Below are 22,687 nucleotides of genomic sequence, written 5' to 3' on the forward strand. Positions count from 1 at the left end.
AGGGACCATTTTATGGAAATCAGTAAGCACTTCACAGAGCCAAGTACTCATTACTTAAGAATCAATGAACTTGCTAGGCACATGAATCAATGACCTCATCACAGGAATCAGTAAGCATGCTATATAGATCACTGCTTGTATCACAGAACTCAAAAAGCGTGTCACAGTAAATGTGACAATGCAATAGGACTCAGTAAGCATGTCACAGAGCCAATAACTCAACAATCAGTAAGCATGTCAGACACAGGAATCAGTGACCCCGTTATATAAGAATCATTAAGTATACCAGAAAGCAAGTACTTGTCACTCTTCAGGTCTGGGTGCATACTTGAATCCGAGGCTGGGCCTTCTGCTGTCTGAGGTATGGGTGACTGTTTCTGGAATCCTGAATGTCCCAAACACAGGAATCTGAGCTAGGCAAGTGCCCTTAAGAAGCTGCCAGTTGTTTAGCAGGAAAAATCCAAATGGGTAAAAAACCTCCTTGCTGGAGGAAGTCTTCAAAGGATCGAAGAAAAACAGGAATCCAGAGTCCAAGAGAGGAATTCTCCAGGAGTGAAAAATCCGGATCAGCAAATGGAGGGAACAAAGAAACAAGAAAGTTCTTGTTCCGCAAGAGCCCAATAAATCCAATCCAAGTAACATTTATATTTGCAGAACTGTGATGATTGAGATATGACTCTGGTCTCCCAATTGACATAGGGTTTGTGTTGTTCCAGCCAGGATATCCCAAATACTATAACATAGTGAGAAATGTGATTAGGTCTAAAGTAACCATCTCCTTGTGATTTTCCAATTATACTAGAAGCGGAACCATGATGGAGGGCACAAGACCCAAAGTCAAAGGAAAGTCAGTGATTCTTTGTTTGTGATCTGGGTTCTTGCTGATCAGAATCTGGAGCCTCTGGGCACAATTCAAGTCCATATACATGTCAGACGCACTAGCATCTAACAGGGCAGGAACAGATATTGACTGTCGGTATCCTTCGACCCTGTCATTAGGTGGCCCCACTTGAAGACCTTCTGTGATCCTGCTTATATCTTGAACAATAGTTTAGAACCTATGCTGCACTGCACAGGTCATTCAAAGATTATCCAAATCATTTTTCAAAATCTGATTCACTTGCGATTCCATTACAGGGTTACTTACCATCTCCTAATGCATTATGGTACTTGTATGCCTTCCCCGAGTCAGAGAACTGCAGAGGAGATTTTTGGTGAACCTTGTAAATACTTTGACTTCTGTGTGCTCCATTGCATAAATTCCTGAAGTGTTTAGACACAAGATTTGATCCTTGCTCCCCTCCAGAGTTTCGTTCTGCCCACTGGTTGCTTCCTGTAACATTCAAGAAGACAGCTGTAGAAGAAGAGGGAGATAACACTGCAGTGTTGAACGAGGCAGTGCCTCCTGAGATCAGGGCCACCCAGGAGCCTCAGTCTACTGGCCCATCTGTGCTTGAGCCCCAATCCATTGGCCCCTCTGTGTCTGAGCCCCTTTTTGCGTACCCCTCTGTCTCTGGAGTAGATAGGTATAATCTGCGCCCCGACGGAGGAACAGTGCACCAAAGGAAGTCAGATTAGCAGGGATGAACTAGATACATCAGGCAACAGTAGCATAGGGAAAGACGAGATTGGTGCATTGTTTAAACATTGGACAGAATTGATTGAGCATGCTTTCCTGGGAAGGGGGGGGCCTTATCCGGATCTACGTGGGATTCTTCAAGAGCTGGTCCGAGAGCTCTACGGCAGGTGCTCAACAGCACCAACATTGACGAACAATAGGAGTCTACCAGTAAGGCTCTGAAGGACACTGGGAACATTTGCCCCTTCTTGTCTTCTTGTCATTGGCTCCCTTGCATGTCTTTTCCTCTGGTTAAAATGTATCCATTTGGTTGCCCCATTTAGGAGGAGGAACAGCCATTTGCAGCCCCACGTTTTGGGCAGAATGAGTCTGGTTGGTCCAGTTGGTCTACAAAGAGTAAAATAGTTTTCATGGTAATTGCACTTGGAATAGTATGGTTCCTTGAAGAGAAATATCCTGGGCACTCTTTGATTGGTACAACGCCTGTTCCCCCTGAACACATGTTTGTTACTTTGGCCCCCCATAAAGGTGAACACAGAAAAACAAATGTAGACAATGTGTTTTTGCAAACACTCCACCAAGCCCAATGATACATCTAACGTTACAAACTGTTGGATATGTGGACTGCTCCCTTCGGTTACACATAAGAGTGATAGCCTCTTATCGCTGCCCTTGTCTTATCTGGGGAGTTGCGAGGGTTGGTTTGAATTGTTCTCTATGGTATACATTCATTATCATTCTTGTACTATGAATACAACATCTGCTGATTATCACACATTACTGATTAGAATATATACATGTCCACAAAGGATTTGCCCCAGGAGAACAAGAGACACTTGATACATTATCCCCGACAGCCTGCATGAATGTATATAAAAGAGAGAAAAATGTAACATGGCTTCAAAATGAAATGTTAGATTTCCAGGGATTTAATGTCACTAAATACTTTCGCTCATTCCAGATGCCTAATATTACTCAGGAGGAGGCAATACCGGTGCCAGTAGGCAACACAACAGCTGGGTATTGTGTTCGAGGGTTTGGGAATATGAAAGTGGGTAAGAGTAATTGCAACTATATATATTCACTAGCAGCACGCCCCAGCGTTGCCTGGGGCAGAAGGGGGCTCGGGGCAGCATTTCAGGCTTGCGTGCACTTATGGCTCCCGCCCGTCCCTCCGCCCGTCTCTCTGTGCGCACCCGCGGCTCTTGGCTGCTTCATTTACCTCACCGCCGGCGTTGCCCGGGGCAGAAGGGGGCTGGGGGCAGCATTTCGGGCTTGTGTGCACTCATGGCTCCCGCTCGTCCCTCCGCCCGTCCCTCGGTGCGCACCCTGGCTGCTTCACTTACCTCACCCGCCGCTCCTCCCCGCGCTGCAGATTTTACTGCTCCACTGCTCCTCCGCTTCTCGCTGCTCCTCACCGCTTGACCGCCACTCGCTGCTCCTCTCCGCGCTCATGTCCTCCGCTCTTCCGGTTGCTCCTGAACGCCGCTCCTCCCGCGCTCCCGATATCATCACGCAGACGTCGTGGCCGGCGCTACTTGCAAGGCACTACTTTATTTTTATTTCTAAATGTTTTAAACAACGTATATTTTTTATTTTTATATAGCCTATGTCCTTCTGCTTGCCCTGAGGTTTTCAAATATATCTTGGGTGTTTGGATTGGTGGTGTACTTTTCGAGTTTACCTGGCTCAAAGGACACAGTTCTCTCTTTATAATAGTAGTATAGATTGAGCACGAGTAATAGCCTGCCTTTGCTCCCACCGCATAATATGTATTTTGTTTGTGATTCTCAAGCTTATGTTTGGCTTCCCAGGGGATGGTCAGGTGTATGTTACCTCTCTTTCCTCCTTCCCCCAGTGTACATAGCACTGTCCAATTATCATAAGGACCATCTATTGCTGCATTAGAGTGCCCATCTGTCCCAAATTAGAAGGGTTATTAACACCGAAGACGTAGACCAGACCGACATCACTCTGCAGCAGTTCACAGATGCTATGAAGGGTATTTCACCCTTTTGGGGCCCTATGTCCAATAGCCTTAACATTTGTTGACTCACCAGAATTGTGGAAGGGGTCATTAATACCATTAATACCACAGCAGGCATTTTGACAAATATTACAGCTGTGCTCCAGGCTACGAGGCTTGTTGTTTTTAAGAACAGGATGATGTTAGATGTCATCCTTGCTGATCGGGTAGGGGCCTGTGGCATCATTGGCCGAAGATGCTATGTGTACATACCGGACCACGCCCCTAATGTATACACTGCTATACAGAAGTTGCATAGGCTTGCATCTGACATCCACCAAGAGAATGGTACCTGGACTCTTTCTGGTTGGTTCTGGGGTTCAATAGAATCCTGGGGGTGGAAGATTCTTATCTTCTTGATAGTAATTGCAGGTGTCATTTTCACATGTTGCCTATGTGTACATTGCCTTTCTGCTTGTTGTGGTTACTGTGTTGGAAAATTGACACCCACACCGAAGGCCCCAATACGTGATGCTAAGTCTACAGCCATGATGATGCAGGCTGTCCACGACCTAATGTCGATAGATGAAGGTATTTTTGAATATTGATAATGTGTATTAACATGTAATAGTGGTCTTCTTAATTTGTGAGCAGTTTTTAGCCTCCTAGCACTAGACAAAATTGTTAGCAAATACTAAAAGGAGGGTCTGTTAGACTGAAAAATGTGTCCAATCGACTCCTTCTAGCATTGTGCGATTTAAGTTAGCATTTGCGGCACCATTTTGCATCAACATTAAGCTTCTGTTTCATACTGTGTAGTATCCTCAGGTTATGTCTTTATGTTCCCATTCACTTTGTAACTATCTGCTCAGCCAGTGTGAGTGTTCTGTATGGAATTTTGGTGTGATGGACATGTGTGGAATGCTTGGGTGCCTGGTGTGAGTGTTGTCAGTTTGAAGATGGGCTGAGCTGCTAGCAGGCTGCTCCTGGTGGGGCTTGCTGTAACTTCTACTTATGGACTTAATAAATTACACAAACTCAACTTGGCTACGTCTTCTATGTCTCCTGAACACGTGGGGCCGGCCCACTACATTGTTGCAACGATCTTGATGGGATTTATCCTCGCTCAACATACCAACCAAGAGGAGTTAAGATTAAGCTGATGGGTCTAAGACGTAAGGAATTTAGAACAAGTAGCATGAAACTTAAGACAAAGATTCTGGTCAAGCAAGCCTCGCAGCCCCTTCACCTTGTACCTAGCTGCTCAGCCAGTGTGAGTGTTCCATGTAGAATGTTGGTGTGATTGACATGAGTGGAATGCTTGGGTGCCTGGTGTGAGTGTTGTCAGTTGGAAAATGGGCTTAGCAGCTAGCAGGCTGTTCCTGGTGGGGCTAGCTGTAATTACTTCTTAAGGACTTATTATACTACATGAAACTCAACTCGGCTACGTCTACTATGTCTCCTGAACATGAGGGCAAAGCCCACTACATACTGCCTCCCTCAGCAGAAAACAGCCTCTATTGTTTCTCTTTATTATTCAAGATGAGCTTTGCTGCGCTAATGAATAGATCGTTCTGTCACTGCATGCCTTTTCCAGTAGGTAGGCCTGCCCCCACTCTCAGAGAGACGGGCACAGGCAGAGTAACCTTGAAACTAAGATAGCATGTACCCAGTCTCAGGATTGTAGCCCATCCTTCTGTACCTTCTTTGTTCATCAGCTCCCAGACTGAAAAATTCCAGCCTGGGTGGGTCTCTAGGGGTGCTGGAAATGTATATCTTGTTTTACCATGTTGCCCGGGGTCAGTCCCTCTGCAGCAATCCAAGGAGGCTGGTCAGACTGGACTCTGCACGAGTGTATGACTAATAAATAACTTTGGTTTGTATTCTCTATTGTCTGGCCGACTCTTCATTCCATATGGAAGGCTGAGAGGTGGTCCTGAATGACGTTGGTGGCCATAATCGGGTCCTTTCCTTCAGCACGGCAGAGAGATCAGCGGGCATGACACAGGAATCATCCGCATGGGAGAGAGATCAGCAAGCATATCTCAGGAATCATCCGCACAGCAGAGAGATCTGTGGGTATGTCACAGGAATCATCCGCACGGCAGAGAGATCAGCGGGCATGACACATGAATCATCAGCATGGCAGAGATATTTGCGGGCATGACACAGGAATTATCCGCACGGCAGAGAGATCAGCGAGCATGACACAGAAATCATCAGCACTGCAGAAAGATCAGCAGGCATGACACAAGAATCATCTGCATGGCATAGAAATCAGCAGGCATGTCACAGGAATCATCAGCACGGTAGAGAGATCAGTGAGCAAGTCACAGGAATCATCAGCACGGCAGAGAGATCAGCAGGCATGGCACAGGAATCATCAGCATGGCAGAGAGATCAGAGGGCATGACACAAGAATAATCTGCATGGCATAGAGATCAGTGAGCATGTCACAGGAATCATCAGTACGGCAGAGAGATCAGCGGGCATGTCACAGGAATCATCAGCACGGCAGAGAGAGCTGTGAGCATGACATAGGAATCATCACCACGGGAGAGAGATGAGCGGACGTGACACAGGAATCATCAGCACGGCAGAGAGATGAGCGGGCAGGTCACAGGATTCCAATATTGATGATACACCACTCACACACCCTGTAGCTGTCATTTCCGAGGTATAGAGACAAAATATCGACTCCAAAATATCGACTGGACATAATATCGAGTTTTAAATATAGACTGGACAAAATATCGACTGGACATAATATCGACTACAAAAATATCGTTTTTCAGGTAAGTGAAGTAATATCGACTGTATAAAATATAGATAGCAAAAATATCGATTTTTTAATAATATATAATATTTTATAGTGTATTTTTATGTAATAATATGTGTGAATAGTGTGTATTAATGTTATTAAATATTTTATTACATGAATTTTGTTTTGATAATAATTGCGTAATGTAATTCTGTAGCGGGTTGTGGGTTTATAGGGGAATAGGGTGGGAAGTAATTTAATAATAATTAATTATTTAATATATGTTTGTTAATATTTTTAATTAATAATTAATTGATAATTAATTATTATTAATTAGTTAATTAATTAATATAATTTTGAATATATTTTGTATTAGTAAATAATTGTTAATTAATTAATTGTAATTAGTTAATTACATTAATTAGAGTACATTTTTTATATATATAATTTTGTGTTATTTTTAAGTAATTAATTTTGATAAAAAAATATTAATTATTAAAATAATTACACCTAATGTTCTAATATATTTACTTTATTGTTATTGTTAATTAATAATTAATTGGTAATTAAATAATATTGATACATTTTGGGTAAAGGAGCATTTTTAGGGTTCAGGGTCAGTTTTCAGTTCATGGGTAAAGGGGTATTTTTAGGGTTCAGGGTCAGTTTTCAGGTCATGGGTAAAGGGGTATTTTTAGGGTTCAGGGTCAGTTTTCAGTTCATGGGTAAAGGGGTTTTTTTAGGGTTCAGGGTCAGTTTTCAGGTCATGGGTAAAGGGGTATTTTTAGGGTTCAGGGTCAGTTTTCAGGTCATGGGTAAAGGGGTATTTTTAGGGTTCAGGGTCAGTTTTCAGGTCATGGGTAAAGGGGTATTTTTAGGGTTCAGGGTCAGTTTTCAGGTCATGGGTAAAGGGGTATTTTTAGGGTTCAGGGTCAGTTTTCAGTTCATGGGTAAAGGGGTATTTTTAGGGTTCAGGGTCAGTTTTCAGGTCATGGGTAAAGGGGTATTTTTAGGGTTCAGGGTCAGTTTTGGGTTTTTGGGTAAAGGGGTATTTTTAGGGTTCAGGGTCAGTTTTGGGTTTTTGGGTAAAGGGGTATTTTTAGGGTTCAGGGTCAACAAATAAGATTTTAAAAAATTATTTTTATTATTTTCATTTATTATCTTATTATTATAATTTAATTTAAGTCGTTTTAAGTATATTTTAGTAATTAAAATTTAATATTAATTTAATTTAACACTGTTTTTAATAAAGTCGATATTTTTTACATCTATATTTTTGTTAACGATATTTTGTACTCGATATTTTTGTACTTACCTGTTTGTAGATACAAACTCGATATTTTGACTGTCGATATTTTGTCCACGATATTTTGGCAAGTCGATATTTTGTCAGTCGATATTATTTCAGTGATCCCATTTCCGATACTCATACAAGTGTATAAATCATTGTCTTTGTATAGTATGTGTGTGTGTGTGTGTGTGTGTGTATGATGTGAAGCGCTCAGACACATTATATTGGGGGGAAAAGCTCTATATACAAATTCAATGAATATAAAAGAGGGACTATGAAGAGATGAGATGCACCATTGGTGGGTGGTAGTGATGAAATCCATGGGAAAGAAGGTCATTGTGGGGTGTCAACAAACATTGGCTCAGCGGTCGCCATCAGTGCTAAATCTGGCCCTGGATTGATAAAGTATATACACATAACAAAGCTAAAGCTCTGTAAATGTAAAGGAACTTGAAACCAGAGGCTACAATTAAAGTTGGTCTCCTGATCTTGATTCAGTGGAGCAGCGGAAGCACATCAAATAGTAGGGTGGGTGAGTAGTGGCTTCAATGCAAGCAGGAGCAAGCGATGAATAAAAGAGAGGATGCAATAAAGGTGAAAAAGTAAAAACCATATTGTGGAGCATAGCATGTAGCTTTGGAGGGAGATACCAAGGGGATGAGAGCAGAGGGAGGGGGAAGAAGGGAGAGGGAAAGAAAGGTGAATGGCTCAAGCTAATTACAAACTATATTACAACACATCTCTGTTACAAGGGAAGACAAGAGAACAAGAAGAACCCCATGGTAAATTGCAGTACAAGAAATTAGATTTCATAGTCATTTTGCCAACAAGGAGGACGGCAACTCCTGACATCTTTGGGTGGTTTGCCCATAGGAAAAGTGTCTCCAGATTCTTCGGGACTGTTGCTGTCAGGTATGAATACATTGGGGCAATTTGCTACATTGTCCATGCTCCAAGTACTTCCATCCTCCAGTAGCACAGAGTTTTTGTTAACTTTTTTAATTCTCAAAGATTTGGAGAAAGACAAGGTCTTAGAACGAGCCACATCAGGTCTTTTGATTACCACCCATTGACCAGTGTGCCAATTTCTGTTACTTGTTCCTCATTTTTGATCCTATTTGGATTTGTACTCAGATTGGTGGTCAGCAACTTTGTCCAAAACAGCTGATCTGTCAACCCAAACTGGACATCCCCCATTAAGCCAGTGAGGAGTTAACTTGGAACCTGGATTCCTCCCTTTGAGAGAAGTAAAAGGAGAGATTACAGAAGCTCTATTGGGGGTAGAATGGTAGGACCATAACATCTTCTTTATGGCTTCTCCTACTGGTTCTTTGGAGATACAAGCCAATTAGATGGTGTCTTTTATCATTCTATTGGTTCAACTAATCCATTGCCCTTGGGACAGTAGAGGGGAGATTTTATATGAGTGATAGACAAGGTGTTCATAAAACGTTTCATATCCTCAGAAGTGAATTGAACATCATTGTCAGTGACAATGGTGTTAGTAATCCCTTTAATGAAAAACGTGTCCTTAAGGAATTCAATAAGAGTGGCAGAGGTGACAGAAGTGACACATTTAGTGCAAATCCAATGTAAATGATAGTCAATAAGAACATACATGAATCTCTGCTGTGGAATAAGTGTATTGAGAGGACCTATAATATCAAGTCCTAACGTGTCCCACGGTTTTGAGGGAACAGGAATAGGAAGGAGGGGAGCTTTGCTAATCATTTTGGTTTCATCACTTGACCCACATGCAAAGCAATCCTTTATCATTTTTTCTGACAAAGAGCCCATGTTGGGAAACCATTAGTCTTTCCTAATCTTGCTTTTGGTTAAACTTCTGCCAGGGTGACCTTTGTGAGCAATTTGAATGACACATTCATACATGCCCTTAGGTGGTAAAATTCTATTGCATCTATGTATGTTTCACCAATTATGGATAGTTCATCTTTTACAATCCAAAAAGGCTTTAGGTTTTCTGGAACGTCTTTGATATCTTTAGGCCACCCTTTACAGATGAATTCTTTGAGAGGGGCAAACGTGTCATCATCTCAGCTACATTTCGTCCATTCATCTTAACTAATTGCAGGAATGTCAATGGCAAGAATAGCACAGTCCGAGAGTTCAGTATGGATACCCTCAACTTCTATATGAAGTCTGGATAGACAGTCTCAAACCAGATTCTTTTCAACTGGTCCAAAAATCATATTGTAATTGAACCCTTGTAACCCCAACACCCATTTGGAGATGCGGGTGTGGCCTTCTCGATAGACTATGTGGAGAACAGAGGTATCAAGAGTTTGTGATCAGTTCTTTTAGAGAATGGAATGCCCCACAGAAAAAAATGTAAATGATAACTGCCCCAAAACAGGCAAGATCCTCCTTCTCTATGGTAGAGTAGTTGGGCTCAGGGACACTGAGAGTTCTGAAGGCAAAGGCTATAACCTTCTTTTCACCATCCACACTTTGAGTGAGGGATGCTCCTAATACTTTCATGCTTGTATCAGTGCTTGAATCAGAGATGGCTTGTTTGATATGTGTGAATTCTTTTTTTTGGCAATCAACACTCTATTTAAATGTGGTACCTTTCTTTAACAAGGATCTTAGAGAATCTACACACTCAGCAAAATTTTTCACAAATTTGGACATGTATTCAATTAAACCTAAGAACGACTTAAGTTCCTCTTTGTTGGATGGTGCAGGGGCAAATCTGCATCAACAAGACTAGGTTTGGGACTTATTCCTTCACTTGTAATAGTATGGCCAAGGTAAACCACAGATTGTACACCAATTTTGCATTTATTAATGTGTGGTAAATCCTGCTCTGCTCAGTTTTTTATGAACCTCCCCAAGAGCATTGTTGTGTTCTTCCTTCGATTCCCCTTACATAAGGATATCGTCCTGGAAGCACAGGACTTTATTAACGCCCAGTAAAATGTGCTGCATGATACGCTGGAATACAGCTGTAGCGCATGCTAATCCAAAGAGCATCTTGCAATACTGATATGCTCCAAATGGAGTAATGAAAGATGTGAGAACCTATGAGTCAAGGTGAAGAGATACCTGATGGTATGCCAACAAAAGATCCAAAACACTAAAGTACTTGGCACCTTGGATTACGCTAAGCATCTCATTGATGTTAGGTAGGGGATGTCTATCAACCCAAATGTTAGTGTTCAGGTCTCTTAAGTCAACACACAACCTGATGCTCTTCCCTCTCCTTTGGACTCTATAACAATGGGGGCAAGCCATTCTGAACTCTCAATTCTTTCAATAATTCCATTAACTTCCAATTTATCCAACTCTTCTTTCAAATGGTCAAGTACAAGTAATGGGACAGATCTAGCCTTATGAACAACAGGTTTGGTATGACTTTTGAGTTTAATCTTTTGGAGGTAGCCTTTAAGTAACCCCAACTTGTTTGAGAAAACTTCAGGAAACTTTTCACAAATGTCATATTCTGTTATGGACTCATTAACAAGATAGACTGGTTCAGGGGCATTGGGATCCAATTTGATCCCTAGATCTTTTTGGTGTTTCCACCCTAGCAACTCGGAACCACTTTTTGTTATGTACATGTTCCCAACAGTAGACCTTTTTTTGAAACCTATTTGCATGACTAGCATTCCAACTAATGGTATTGGATCATTGTTATAGCCACCAGGGTTTACGTTAGGTGGTAAAAAATTTTAATCCTTGTCCTACTTTTCGTTAATCAAAGTAAATGGAGAGCAAGAATCAGCAGAAACTGTAAAATAAACCTCATCCAACAATATATCACATGTAGAAATAATTGTTGTTGTAAACACCCAAATTATCGCCAATATGAAAAATTATATCCTCATTGGGATTTTCCTCACAATTGATTAAATGTGTCAATTTGCCTTTTATGTCTTTGCAAACTTTGGAAAAATGCCCTCTTTTCATTTCCTACAAATCACACCTCTGGCAGGGCATCGGGTGTTATTAGCTAAATGGTTAGCATTGCCACACCTATAACATTTCAATTTAGCAGATTCCACTTTCTGATTATAACTTTCTACAATGACCAGTTTGCTTTTGTCATCCTTTCCAGAAACTCTATACACATTCTTTTTAACTACTTGTTTTACATCAAGATTCTCTCTCATTTCACTCATACAGAAAGCAGTATGTTCAATACTTTTTGCAAGGTCTATGGCTTGTTTGAGATTGGGTGCATCAGCCAATAATTTCTCCTGTATCTTTTTATCACAGGTACAACACACTAACTGGTCTCTAATTAGGGATCCCGTTAAGGTGCCAAAATCACATGTGGCAGCTAAACCTCTTAAAACTGCTATGTAATTAACAACTTTTTCATTTTTCCGTTGAGTTCTGGGAAAAAACTTGTGCCGTTCAAGAACTACATTCAGTTTTTCCCCAAATTGCATTTACAATTTCTTAAGGGTGTTGTCATAAACATCTTGTTGAGTATCACCCATAGCATCTTCATTAGAACTTTGATTTTCCTCAGCAAGTTCAGGTAAATCATCATAAAATTCACTTGCATGTTTGCCTAAATTATGCAAAATAATATGTTGCTTACATACATTAGAGAATCTAGCACCTCCTATAGCCATTAAATATGACTCAAAAAGGTTCACCCATTTCTTCCAAGGAATAAGTGGCTCACCCTCGTCATTAAGGAAAGAAGGAGGTTGAAACATTGCAAAAGAAGCCATGATAAGAAAAAGCAGAAGGAGATGTAAAAAAAGAGAAAAAGGGTAAGAGAAATAAGAGAATATAAGGTAAGTATGAGGAATGAGTATAAAAAGAGACAAAATGACAGTGATGATACCAAGGAAAAATGAAACAGCGGTGAAAAAAAGGATAAAGGAAATACAAAACTGAAAAACTTTCTTAAACTTTATTACAACTAGGAATATTACAAAGGAGGTCAATGAACAAAATTAAGGGTGAATATGTATAGATAAGCTTTGCCTATCAGCGAAAGAATGCGGTACAAAAGGGGGTGGTGATGGACGGAGCATCTGAATCAATCAAACACTCGCACCCAGTCAAAAGATCTGGGTTTAATCCATCACCGTTCTTTAGCCCACTCTGCCACCCCAGTTCAGACATGGCTATATGCAAATCAGTCTGACCCTGTGCCTCATGGGAACAGTCCAGCCCGAACTGCCAAGCCATGTCTTCCGTGGACCAGAAACAAGCTTCCGAGGACCGGTTTCTGGCATTCCAGCCGTCTTCAGCCCGGCTTGCTTGAATCCAGTGGCAAAGTCAGCGAAGGAAGGCACTTGATGAAGTATCAGACAAAATGATTGTACAATTAGCAGGCTTTGCCTGTGAGCGGTGAATAAAGATGGCAGGCTGAAGTGAATTAGTATTCTCAAATAGAGGAATGTTGACGCCATGCATGAAAAGATAATATGGAACTCTTGTTGTACAATAGAAAGCTGTGCCTGTCAGTGTTGACAAAGGTTGGTAGGCAGTGAACAGGGCCGGACTGGGAACCGAAACCGGCCCTGGCAAAGTGCTCGGCCGGCCCCCCCTCCCCCGGGCGGGGGGGGGGGGGTTGGGGGTTGGGGGTGCGACCGCACTCATTGCCAGGGCCGGTTTTCAGCCGTTTTTGTTACAGGGCCGTTTTTGCAAAAAAAATGCTGCAAAAAACGGCCCTGTAACAAAAACGGCCCCCTGGGGCCCAAAACCGGCCCCCACGCATGCGGCCGACCGGGGGATTGCCCGGTGCCCGCAACGGCCAGTCCGGGCCTGGCAGTGAAAGAAGGCAGACTCTCCGTTGAAGAAATTGAACGACTGTCAAGCCTCAAAAGGGAGAGCCCGACACGGCGAGCTGCGTGCTTCAGCACCGCTGAGTAGAATTTCTCAAAGTGGTGCCTTGAGCCCCTCCCCAGGCCCTGAGCAGAGAAAGGAGATGGAATGAATCGTTACCCAGCAATAGCTGAGGTAATTAGGGCAGAGCAGTGCTTCCAACCTCTCCCAAGGCTCTGAGGGAGGGACCAACGTGCAGCGTTACTCATCAACAGCTGAGAAACGCGGAAACAAACATAGGTTAGGGTCTGCTGACGAGGAAACTGACATCTGGGGAACTGACACCCGAACGCCGCTCTCCCAGTCCTGCAGTAATCTTGAAGGCAGAGAAAGGAGCTGCCGTGGAGAATGCTGCCACCTGCTGGGAAAAGGTCGAAGACACACCGCAATTCTCCTCAGCTGATAAAAACTGTCATCCAAACACCAGGAATCAGCTGTATGGAGACGTGAGGGCACACAAAACCGTGCAATCTTTTCGTAAAGGTGCTCCTGCACTCAGCCACAATGACACACAGCCAGAAAGGAGTGAAGCGTGCAAAAATCACTCCGCAGAAAGCGGTGATTGAAATTCCACAGGAAACGCCTCAATACACCAAACAATCTCCAGCAACCAGCATTCATTGCGTGGCGCTGACAAGTTGAATTTCAGATAGACGCTTGTGACGCGCCTAACATGCTGAGGATCCCACACACAACAGAGTTGGACACTCCGTTCATGAAGAAATAAACCTCATTGGAGAGTGAGGACAAAGAGTCAAAAGCCAATACTCCTCATCTACAGGAGCAGTGCCAATCCGCAAAGGGTTAAAAAGCTCCTCCAGAAATGAAACGGAGCACGAGTCAAAGTCAATAATCATCAGCACAGCACTCACCGCAATTTCAGAAGAAAGAATAGGCAAAGACTTGCTTGTGACTTGAAAAATTAGCAAAGCAGCACTCCGTAGAAGTAGTAGGTGAAGAAGGTAGTTAAAGGGGAGAGAACCAGAAACTGCCCCCAGCGCAGTATGGAAGAAGTGTGGATCGTCGCCAAAATGTTGAAAAGATGAAGACTCCAGAAGGTAAGTAACAAGCTTTATTATCTGGTTCTCTAGCACCAACTGACAGGCAGAGTGCCAACATTCTAAGTTGAGCTTCACTGCCAAGATTCTAGGGAGGGAGATACCAAGGGGATGAGAGCAGGGGGGGGAGAAGGTAAAGGGAAAGAAAGGTGAAGGGCTCAAGCTAAATACATACTATATTTCACATCCTAGAAATGATTTAGGCATGGGTTCCCAGCTTCCACTTGTGATTCAGTGGGGTCCACAGAGATCAAAAGGCTAAGAACCACTGTGTTAGAGGAATTCAAGGAGCATGTCCGTGAAACAGTGACATCTCAACTTAGAATGTTGGCATTCTGCCTGTCAGTGGAGTGGTGTGGCTCACTGGTTAGAGGCGGCAGACCCGGAAGCAGAGAACGGCCCAAGACCAGGGTTCAATTCCCGACGCGGCAGGGTCGTGGACCAGGGTCAGAGGACTCGATATTTCTCGCCTCGGTGCCTACTCTAACCAGGGATCACACTCGGCAACTCTGGGCGTTAGCTTGCCTCATCTCTACAACGGCCCCCCACATTCGCCGGGGATGCCTGGTTTCACCTTGGAGATACCCAGTAGGGACCATCTCACAGGGATAGCCAGGACAGGTTCCCCAGCGGTCTACAGCGCCACGACGCCTCAGGGCAGCAGTGCGCTTTACAAGACACATACATTTACATTTACATTTACATCCGAAACTGAAATCAGCAAGTAAGTTTAGTGAACCATCTGCAGAAATCAGCAGAACAGCAGCATCAAATCTGCCATTGCCAGAGGTTCACAGGCCTCTTCTAGGAATCAGCGAGCTGTCTCCTCAAACCAGGGATTGGCACAGAAACGGGTGATCCTGCTGGAAATATGAGAAAGCCGAGAAATACCCGTGACCTGCTGCAATTGTGACTACATCTGGCCTGCCCTGTGTGCAGTCTGACTGCACCGGGAGTCACTTCTAAAGGTCGATGTGAGTGCGAACTAATTGGAACTGTGGTGTCTCCTTTACACCTTCGCAGGGGGGGTGCCAAATTAAAGGTAGGCCCTGCCTCCACCAGAGGCCTAATGGCCCACTGGGCAAGGTTACAGGCTCCCCCGATGTCAGCGTTGAATTTTCACCCAAAGGGTTCAGCCAACACACTGAAAGAACTTCCTGTGAAAATGTAATGCTGGCCTATCCCCCATTTTATAGTGGCCCATTTGACATATTTGTTTGTTTTACAGTAATACATCCTCAGGTTTGGGGTTGGTTATAGTAAAATAGCAAAGTTCCTGACATGCTGGGAGTGTTCGTTCAGCGTGTGGAAGCCACTGCTTTTTTCTCCTGTTTTGTACTGCTGTGCCTGACATGATGGTGGCTAACATGAACAACCAGTGCTACAAAGCCTGAACTCAATATGGCGGGACCTTCTGATACTGTCAGGTCAGCGGTTATGTCGAGGATCCACCAGTGGGATGAGGTTTCTGGTGGCCAAGCTGTCACAGTCTCTGTCATAGAACTCTCTGCAGTTCAACCATCTTTACAGCTAATCTCCCATCACTGCCACCTCGAGAGAACCTCCTGAGTATAAATACCTTTAATGTGAGCAGTTCTATCCAAATTTCACTTTTACAGAACCCTCTGTTCAACCACTGCCTCCTTCACAATCTATGACACAAGTCTCTCTGTGAAGAACAAACCTCCTCACTTACCTGAAACTTCCTGGGTCAATTTCCTGTGCTTTATTCATGACATCGAGCAGCGTACTCCCTTCGGGCACGGTGACGCTGATGGAAATGTCGAAGGCCATGGTCAAGCTATCAATGATCCTGTAGTTGACGGTGATGTCACCGAGGATGGGAACTGGTGGAGGGGCCGGAGTGGGAATGATTGGCAGGTTGTCTGTGAAGGTAATGGAGAGAAAAAAACAATCATCAGATGCCTATTTATTTGGGGGCATGGCCCAAGAGGTGTTAGGGCGTCCCCTAAGATTAGTGTTGGTCATTACTTGAGAAGCATAAGTAACTAAAGAACCGTTATGGAAGATTTTAAGGTTTCCCCTCCCACAAAATTAGGAGCCGTGCCCAGCTGTGGCCAACAGCTTCCACTGAGTATAGTGCCATTGCCAGCACGTATGTCCCTCCCCAGGTAAGTGCATTATCAACCTCTATGGAGGGGAGTGTCATAGATTGGAGTGTCATAGTGTGGAGCTGAGTAGAGTGGAGCTGAGTAGAGTGAAGCAGAGTAGAGCAGAGTGGAGAAGAGAATCATAGCGTTGAGTGGAGTAGATATGGTAGAGTGGAGTAGAGTAGCGTGCCGTAGAATGGAGTGGCATACATTGTAATAGAGTGGAGTGGCATAGAAAGGAGCAGCGTAGAGTGCAGGGGCAAAGAGTGGAGTCACATAGATTAGAGTTGTGTGGAGTAGAGTGGCGTAGAGTGAACTGGCATTAAGTGAAGTGGCATGGTGTACAGTAGAGGTGCATAGAGTGTTGAGAGTGGAGTGGCGTAAAGTGGAGTAGAGTGCAGCGTCATACAGTGGAGTAGAGTGTTGTATAGTGGAATGTTGTAGAGTGGAGCATGCATGGTGGTAGCACACTGCCATTACAGACAACACATTTTCAATTGAACTGACCATTACATTTGCAGACATACAGTTTTACTGATACAAATATACAGTGCACAAACTATAATGTATGGAAATCGGCACCTCTTGGTGTATTGATTTGTCTTTGTAGGAAAGGGCCTGTTTTGACATTGGTTAGCACCCCACTTTTTGCCTGATTTCTGATGTTATCTTGAACTGTATGTACACTGGATCCCTGCTAACCAGGTTCCCAGGGCCATATCTCTTTCCCTAAAACTGTACCACAGTTGGCACAACTTCTGTGTCCCCTGTAAGCCTCAGTAAAATGGTACCCTAGTACCGAGGGCCTGCGGACTTAAGAAGGTCCCTCAGGGACCCCTCACCCAGACCAGTTGGTGCTGCAATTGCAGGCTTCGTGTCTATGGGAGGGCTAACCCAAGAATCAACATGGCACACAGCCCTGTTTGCCATGCCACCATAACCCCGCATACGGTATAGTCAAGTCCATTCTGGGTGTCGAGAGGAACAGGGACGCCATAAAGAGCACATGGGCTGGATACTTGTCAGCACGAGTTTCCACCCTCCATGATGGCTTCACTGATTTCTATGATGTTTGCTACCAAACATCTGGTCTCAATAATCTTTGCTGATACCAGTATTGTATTTATTTACAAGTTCATGCAGGAGACCCTGCTAGAGGGTCCCCTGAAACCTATCCAACACCGGTGTTGTCCCTGTCTGGTTTTAGCCAGCCTGCCACCACCAGACGTGTTTCTGGACCTCTGGGAAGAGAGCCGGAGCTCTCCTGATCGAGGGACAATGCCTGTCCCGGGCAGAAGGGGCACACCTTCCCCCCTGCAGGATCTGCCTTGGCCAAAGCGGGAATTTTTAAAGGACATGCCGCCTTTGAACCCGGACCCACAGCTCTCTGATGTTAGAAGCAGATGGCATCCCACCAGTCCTGCTCTGCTTTTGATGGGAGGACTACGGTAAAGTTGAGATTGGTAAATACATTTTTTGTAAAAAAAAAAGATATATGAGATGGGTCTACCTTTACCCTGGACCCCTCAGGTGGGGCAGGTGAGGTAGACCCCACTTTTCACTCTCCGCCATCTTGATAATGGGCATAGGAGCCTATTAGGATTCAGGGTATGCCCACTCACCTTGTGGGGTGAGCATGAAGTGGTTGTAGCCACCCTACACGTAGGCAGCCCATTGGCTACTACGTGACTTCCCCTGAATCGTCCCTAAATTTAGTATTTAGGTTCTCCCCGAGAACCAGATTGGCATTGGTCTAGGAGTTGGAAATGGTCAATGTGATTACAAAGTTGGGCGAGCGGTGGGATGCCTGGCTTTCACCTTGCGGATACCCTGCTGGGGTTATCTCACAGGGGAATACCAGGACGGGTTCCCTAAGCAAGCGCTTAGAAACTGCTTGGTGATTTGCGTTATATAAATTCCTGTACATTTACATTTACATTTACTTTGCCAAGGCGGAGATGTTAGTGATTGGGTGAAAGTTAAGAAGGTCAGTTGGATCAGCAGTTGATTTCTTTAAAATCAGGGTAACTTGACCTGATTTAAGGCAATCCGGAAAAGCACTTTGCTGAAGTGATGCATTGACGATCGTCATCCAGAGTGTTAGTAAGGAAGATCTCAGTTCCTGGAAAAGGTTCGATGGCAGAGGGTCATTGTAGTGATTGGAAGGTTTCAAAGTCGACAACATTTTGCGTATGGTGCATACATCCACGGTTTGGAACAGACTCCAGGATGCATTGTTTTTTGGGAGGTAGGGCTGTGAAGGGTCAGTGATATCCAAACCTGAGGGGCGGAGGGTGTTCAGTGGACTGCTCGAGAGGTGATCATGGGCCGACAGTAATTCAGTCTCAATCTTAATAGTCTTGTCAGTGAAGAAATCAGCAAATTCTTCACAGTTTGGCAATGTCCCTTGACACCGTGACAAGAGGTTAGGATGACTGTTAGCTTGGGACTTGATGAGTTCGAACTGTTTTTTTGGACGGTTTCTTGCTTGATCTAGTTGAGTTCTGAAAAAAGTGGCCTTTGAGCCTCTGATGCATTTATTGTATATGATTCACAGGGAACTCAAGTGACAGAGATGTTCAAGGGAGGGATACGATCGCCACTTCCTTTCTGCAAATCTTACATTTCTTCTTTCGGAATTAAGACTGTCATTGAACCACGGTTTGGAGAGTTTAGAGGACATTCTTTTAAGCTGAAGTGGTGCCACAGAATCAAGTACAGTAAGCATTGAGTGGTTATAGTGGGCAGTAAGGTCATGGACATCCAACATGTTCATGGGGGGCAGGATTTTATCGCAGAGCATCATCAGGTCTTGCGAGTTGATGTTCCGTAGGCATCTTTTCAACTGTTTTGGGTTCTTAGGTTGGGCTCTGCTTGCTCTTAACGATTCAAGGATGAGGAGGTGATGCACTAGTGGTCTGTCCAATCACATGAGAGGATCGACTCCAGGAGGATAGAGTTGGGCTTACCAATGACAAGCCCCAAGGTAGCTCCTTTGATATGAGTAGGGCTGTAACAGATTACATGCGCTATTTTCTCCCTCTAATAATTCCGTAGGTTTAGCAACGTATCTAGCCCTCTTCTTTGCCCTGTTTTGTTTTCACGCAATGACTTCAAGGCTGTTGTTCTGGGGTTGGCTCTGTCGCCTCTCCTGCTATCTCATAACTGTGATATAAACTCTAAAAGTTCTTAGGACAACTCTGGGGAGGGAGCAGTTCACTATATAGCTCTGTTTGTGTGTTACAGTACATCATATATTTCTCCCAAATAGCCATAGTGGAAACCGGGCCTCTAGACCAGTTCATCGCAACCCAGCGTTTTGCCAGCAGCTTCCCCATATCCACTAACCGTCTAACTTCTTTGGGCAGTCGCTTCGAGTAGCCCAGCAATGCCAGCAGTGGATCTGGGGACAGCACTATTGCAATTATTTCACCTAGTTTCCTAAATATTTGTTCCCAATATACAGCTATCCCCGGGCATAGCCAGGCCAGGTGCATAAACCCTGCTGAGAACATTCCACATCTTTCACAGCCTGCTGTGTCTCTCAAGCCATATCGGTGCAACCACTCTGGAGTATAATAAACCCTGTTGAGGAATTTAAACTGGATTAATCTATGTCACCCATTTAGTGAGATCCGCTTAGTGTTCTCAAAGCAGTACCTCCATATAGTGTCAACTAGATTCTCCCCCAGGTCGCTCTGCCACTCCAGCCTGGCTTTGATATAAAAGTTTTTCCAATATTCCATTGTGATGTTATACACATTAGAGACTATCTTAGCGGGAGAGTCAGTGCGTAGCACATATGAAAGGGCGGATACCTACGGCGGCTCTAGCATTTCGTCGCCCAACATCTCCCTCAGTGCGTGTCTCATCCTATGATGGTGAAATCTCACCAGAGGTGTGCCGGTATGTCCTTGTGCCTCTATCTCTGACCACATACGCACCTTTCCACCAGCAAACAGGTTCCCTATATCATTTATGTTAACAGACCTTAAAGGCCTTGCCACTTCCTGTTCCCTACATATCGGCAACCAGCTGCACCATTCTAGTGGAGTTATAGGGGAATACAATATGACTCCCGCCTGTTGCTTAAGCAGAAAGTGCCAAGCGTTCATAGTAGCATTTACGGAATCTAGCACTTCGGCCCTACGTGTAGGGGCCTGAAATATCAGTGCCGGGAGTAGTGAAGAGGCCATTACCATTTTCTCTATCTGCAAGTGGGGCAGTCCCTGTATCTCATGTATCCAGGCATGCATATAAGGAGACCGCATGGATTCCGTCCACCAAGGGGATACCCCAATCTGCACTCTGCTCCATTAATAGTTCTGCCAGTGGCTCCATTGCCAGTGAGAAGAGCAACGGTGACAGGGAACAACCCTGCCTTGTGCCTCTCCGGACCCTGATGGAGTCAGACAGCAGTCCACCGGTGCGGACCCGCACTGTGGGTGTCTGGTACAACAAGTTGACCATATCTATAAAGGCATCTCCAAGCTCATACTTCTGTAATACCGCCCTAAGGTAAGGCCATTCCACTGAGTCAAAAGCTTTTTCTAAATCAAGCACTAAGCACCCCGACCTTGGCCATTGTTGCACTGCATATTCTTGTATTCTAAATAATCGGCGGATGTTGTGTGAGGTGCTCTGTGTGGGCACAAAACCGTTCTGGTCAACGTGTACCAGGGTGGGTGTGAAGGGGGCCAGTCTCTGCGCCAAAGTAGACGCCAATATTTTATAGTCAGTGTTTAAGAGAGCGAGTGGTCGGTACGAACCCAATTGCTTGCCATCTCTGCCTGGTTTCAGGAGGGAGATAAGGGTGGCCTCATTGAGCGTGGGCGGAAGGGAGGACTCCTCTATCGCAAAGTCATACATCCGTATCAACTCCGGGATCAGCAGATCCGAGTAAGCCTTATAAAACTCCGCTGGCAATCCATCTGGTCCCGGGGACTTGCCATTGGAGAGCGCAGTTATGACCATGCGGAGCTCCTCGGGTGTTAGAGGTGCTTCCAGGTCTCCGCATTGGGCATCCCCCACGGATGGTAGGGGTATATTTGTGAGATATTCAGCAATGTCATGAAGGGGAGTTTGCAGGCGGGAGCGATACAGCGCATTGTAGTGGGTGGTGAAAGCCTTGTGTATCTCGCCTTGTGTGTATAGCATGCCACCCTGGCTCTTTTGTATCGCCGTTACCGGCTTCGTTTGGTCTTCTCGGCTAATCAGCCAGGTCAATAGTTTGCCAGGTTTATTTCCCATGCTGTGAGTGCGTGCCGAGTGGGCTGCATAGTTAAGGTAGCGCAACCTGTCTAGCAACCGCTCACGTTCCGCCCGAGCCTCTAACGCGCTCTCCTCCCCACTCTCATTTGCCACTTGATCTTTCTGCATGAGGCCATCCTCGATCCGCGTCAGGTCTTTCTCTAGTTGTCTCCATAGGTTAACCTGCGTGCCTAAGCGGTGGCCCCTGATTACGACCTTGAAAGCATCCCATTCTATTTGGGGGGCGGATGCAGTGCCTGTGTTGTCTTCAAAATAGTGTACTATTTGTGAAAATAAAGAGTCACGAAATGGGGCGTCAAGAAGCAAATCTGGTTGTAATCTCCAGGTGGGGACAGGGGGACGTGTTCGTGTCCATGCAAGTTCCAGTACATGTGGGTTATGATCTGAATGTGTACGGCCCATGTAATAGGCGTCAGTTACGTGCGGGAGTAAGTCGCTGGACAACATGTATCTGTCCAAGCGCACGTGTAGATCATGGGCGCCCGAATAGAACGAATATATCCTGACATCGGGATTGCGACAGCGCCACGCGTCACGCAGATCCCATTGCGTGGCCCAGGATTTAAGGGCTTTCATGGCTCCCAGTATAGGTGCACCTAGCAGAGGTGGAAAGGAGCGATCAAATGTGGCGTCCAGGATGCAATTATAATCACCGCCCAATATCCAGGGGGACCGATGCCAAGGGGATAGGACAGTAGAGAGTTGTGCAAAAAAACCCTGTTGCTCTGTGTTAGGGGCGTATATCAATGCCAGTACTACAGGGCGCCCGTCTAGCCGTCCCCCCACTACTACAAATCTGCCTTCCTTGCCAATGTAGGAGTGTTCCACTTCAAAGGGAG

The 22,687-nt window shown here is 44.7% G+C and overlaps 1 protein-coding gene across 1 annotated transcript in view; it reads right to left on the reverse strand.

The window, feature by feature from the left end:
- Nucleotides 1-22,687, reverse strand: part of LOC147736581 (transcobalamin-1-like) — a 216,571-nt gene that overhangs the window by 65,430 nt on the left and 128,454 nt on the right. The window contains exon 7 of the mRNA XM_086952645.1: nucleotides 16,163-16,352. Within this exon, the coding sequence (XP_086808771.1) occupies nucleotides 16,163-16,352 (190 nt within the window). The remainder of the gene's footprint in view (nucleotides 1-16,162; nucleotides 16,353-22,687) is intronic.

The sequence above is a fragment of the Lissotriton vulgaris genome, chromosome 1_2 (genome assembly GCF_964263255.1).
Source record: "Lissotriton vulgaris chromosome 1_2, aLisVul1.2, whole genome shotgun sequence".
Taxonomy (NCBI): Eukaryota; Metazoa; Chordata; class Amphibia; order Caudata; family Salamandridae; genus Lissotriton; species Lissotriton vulgaris.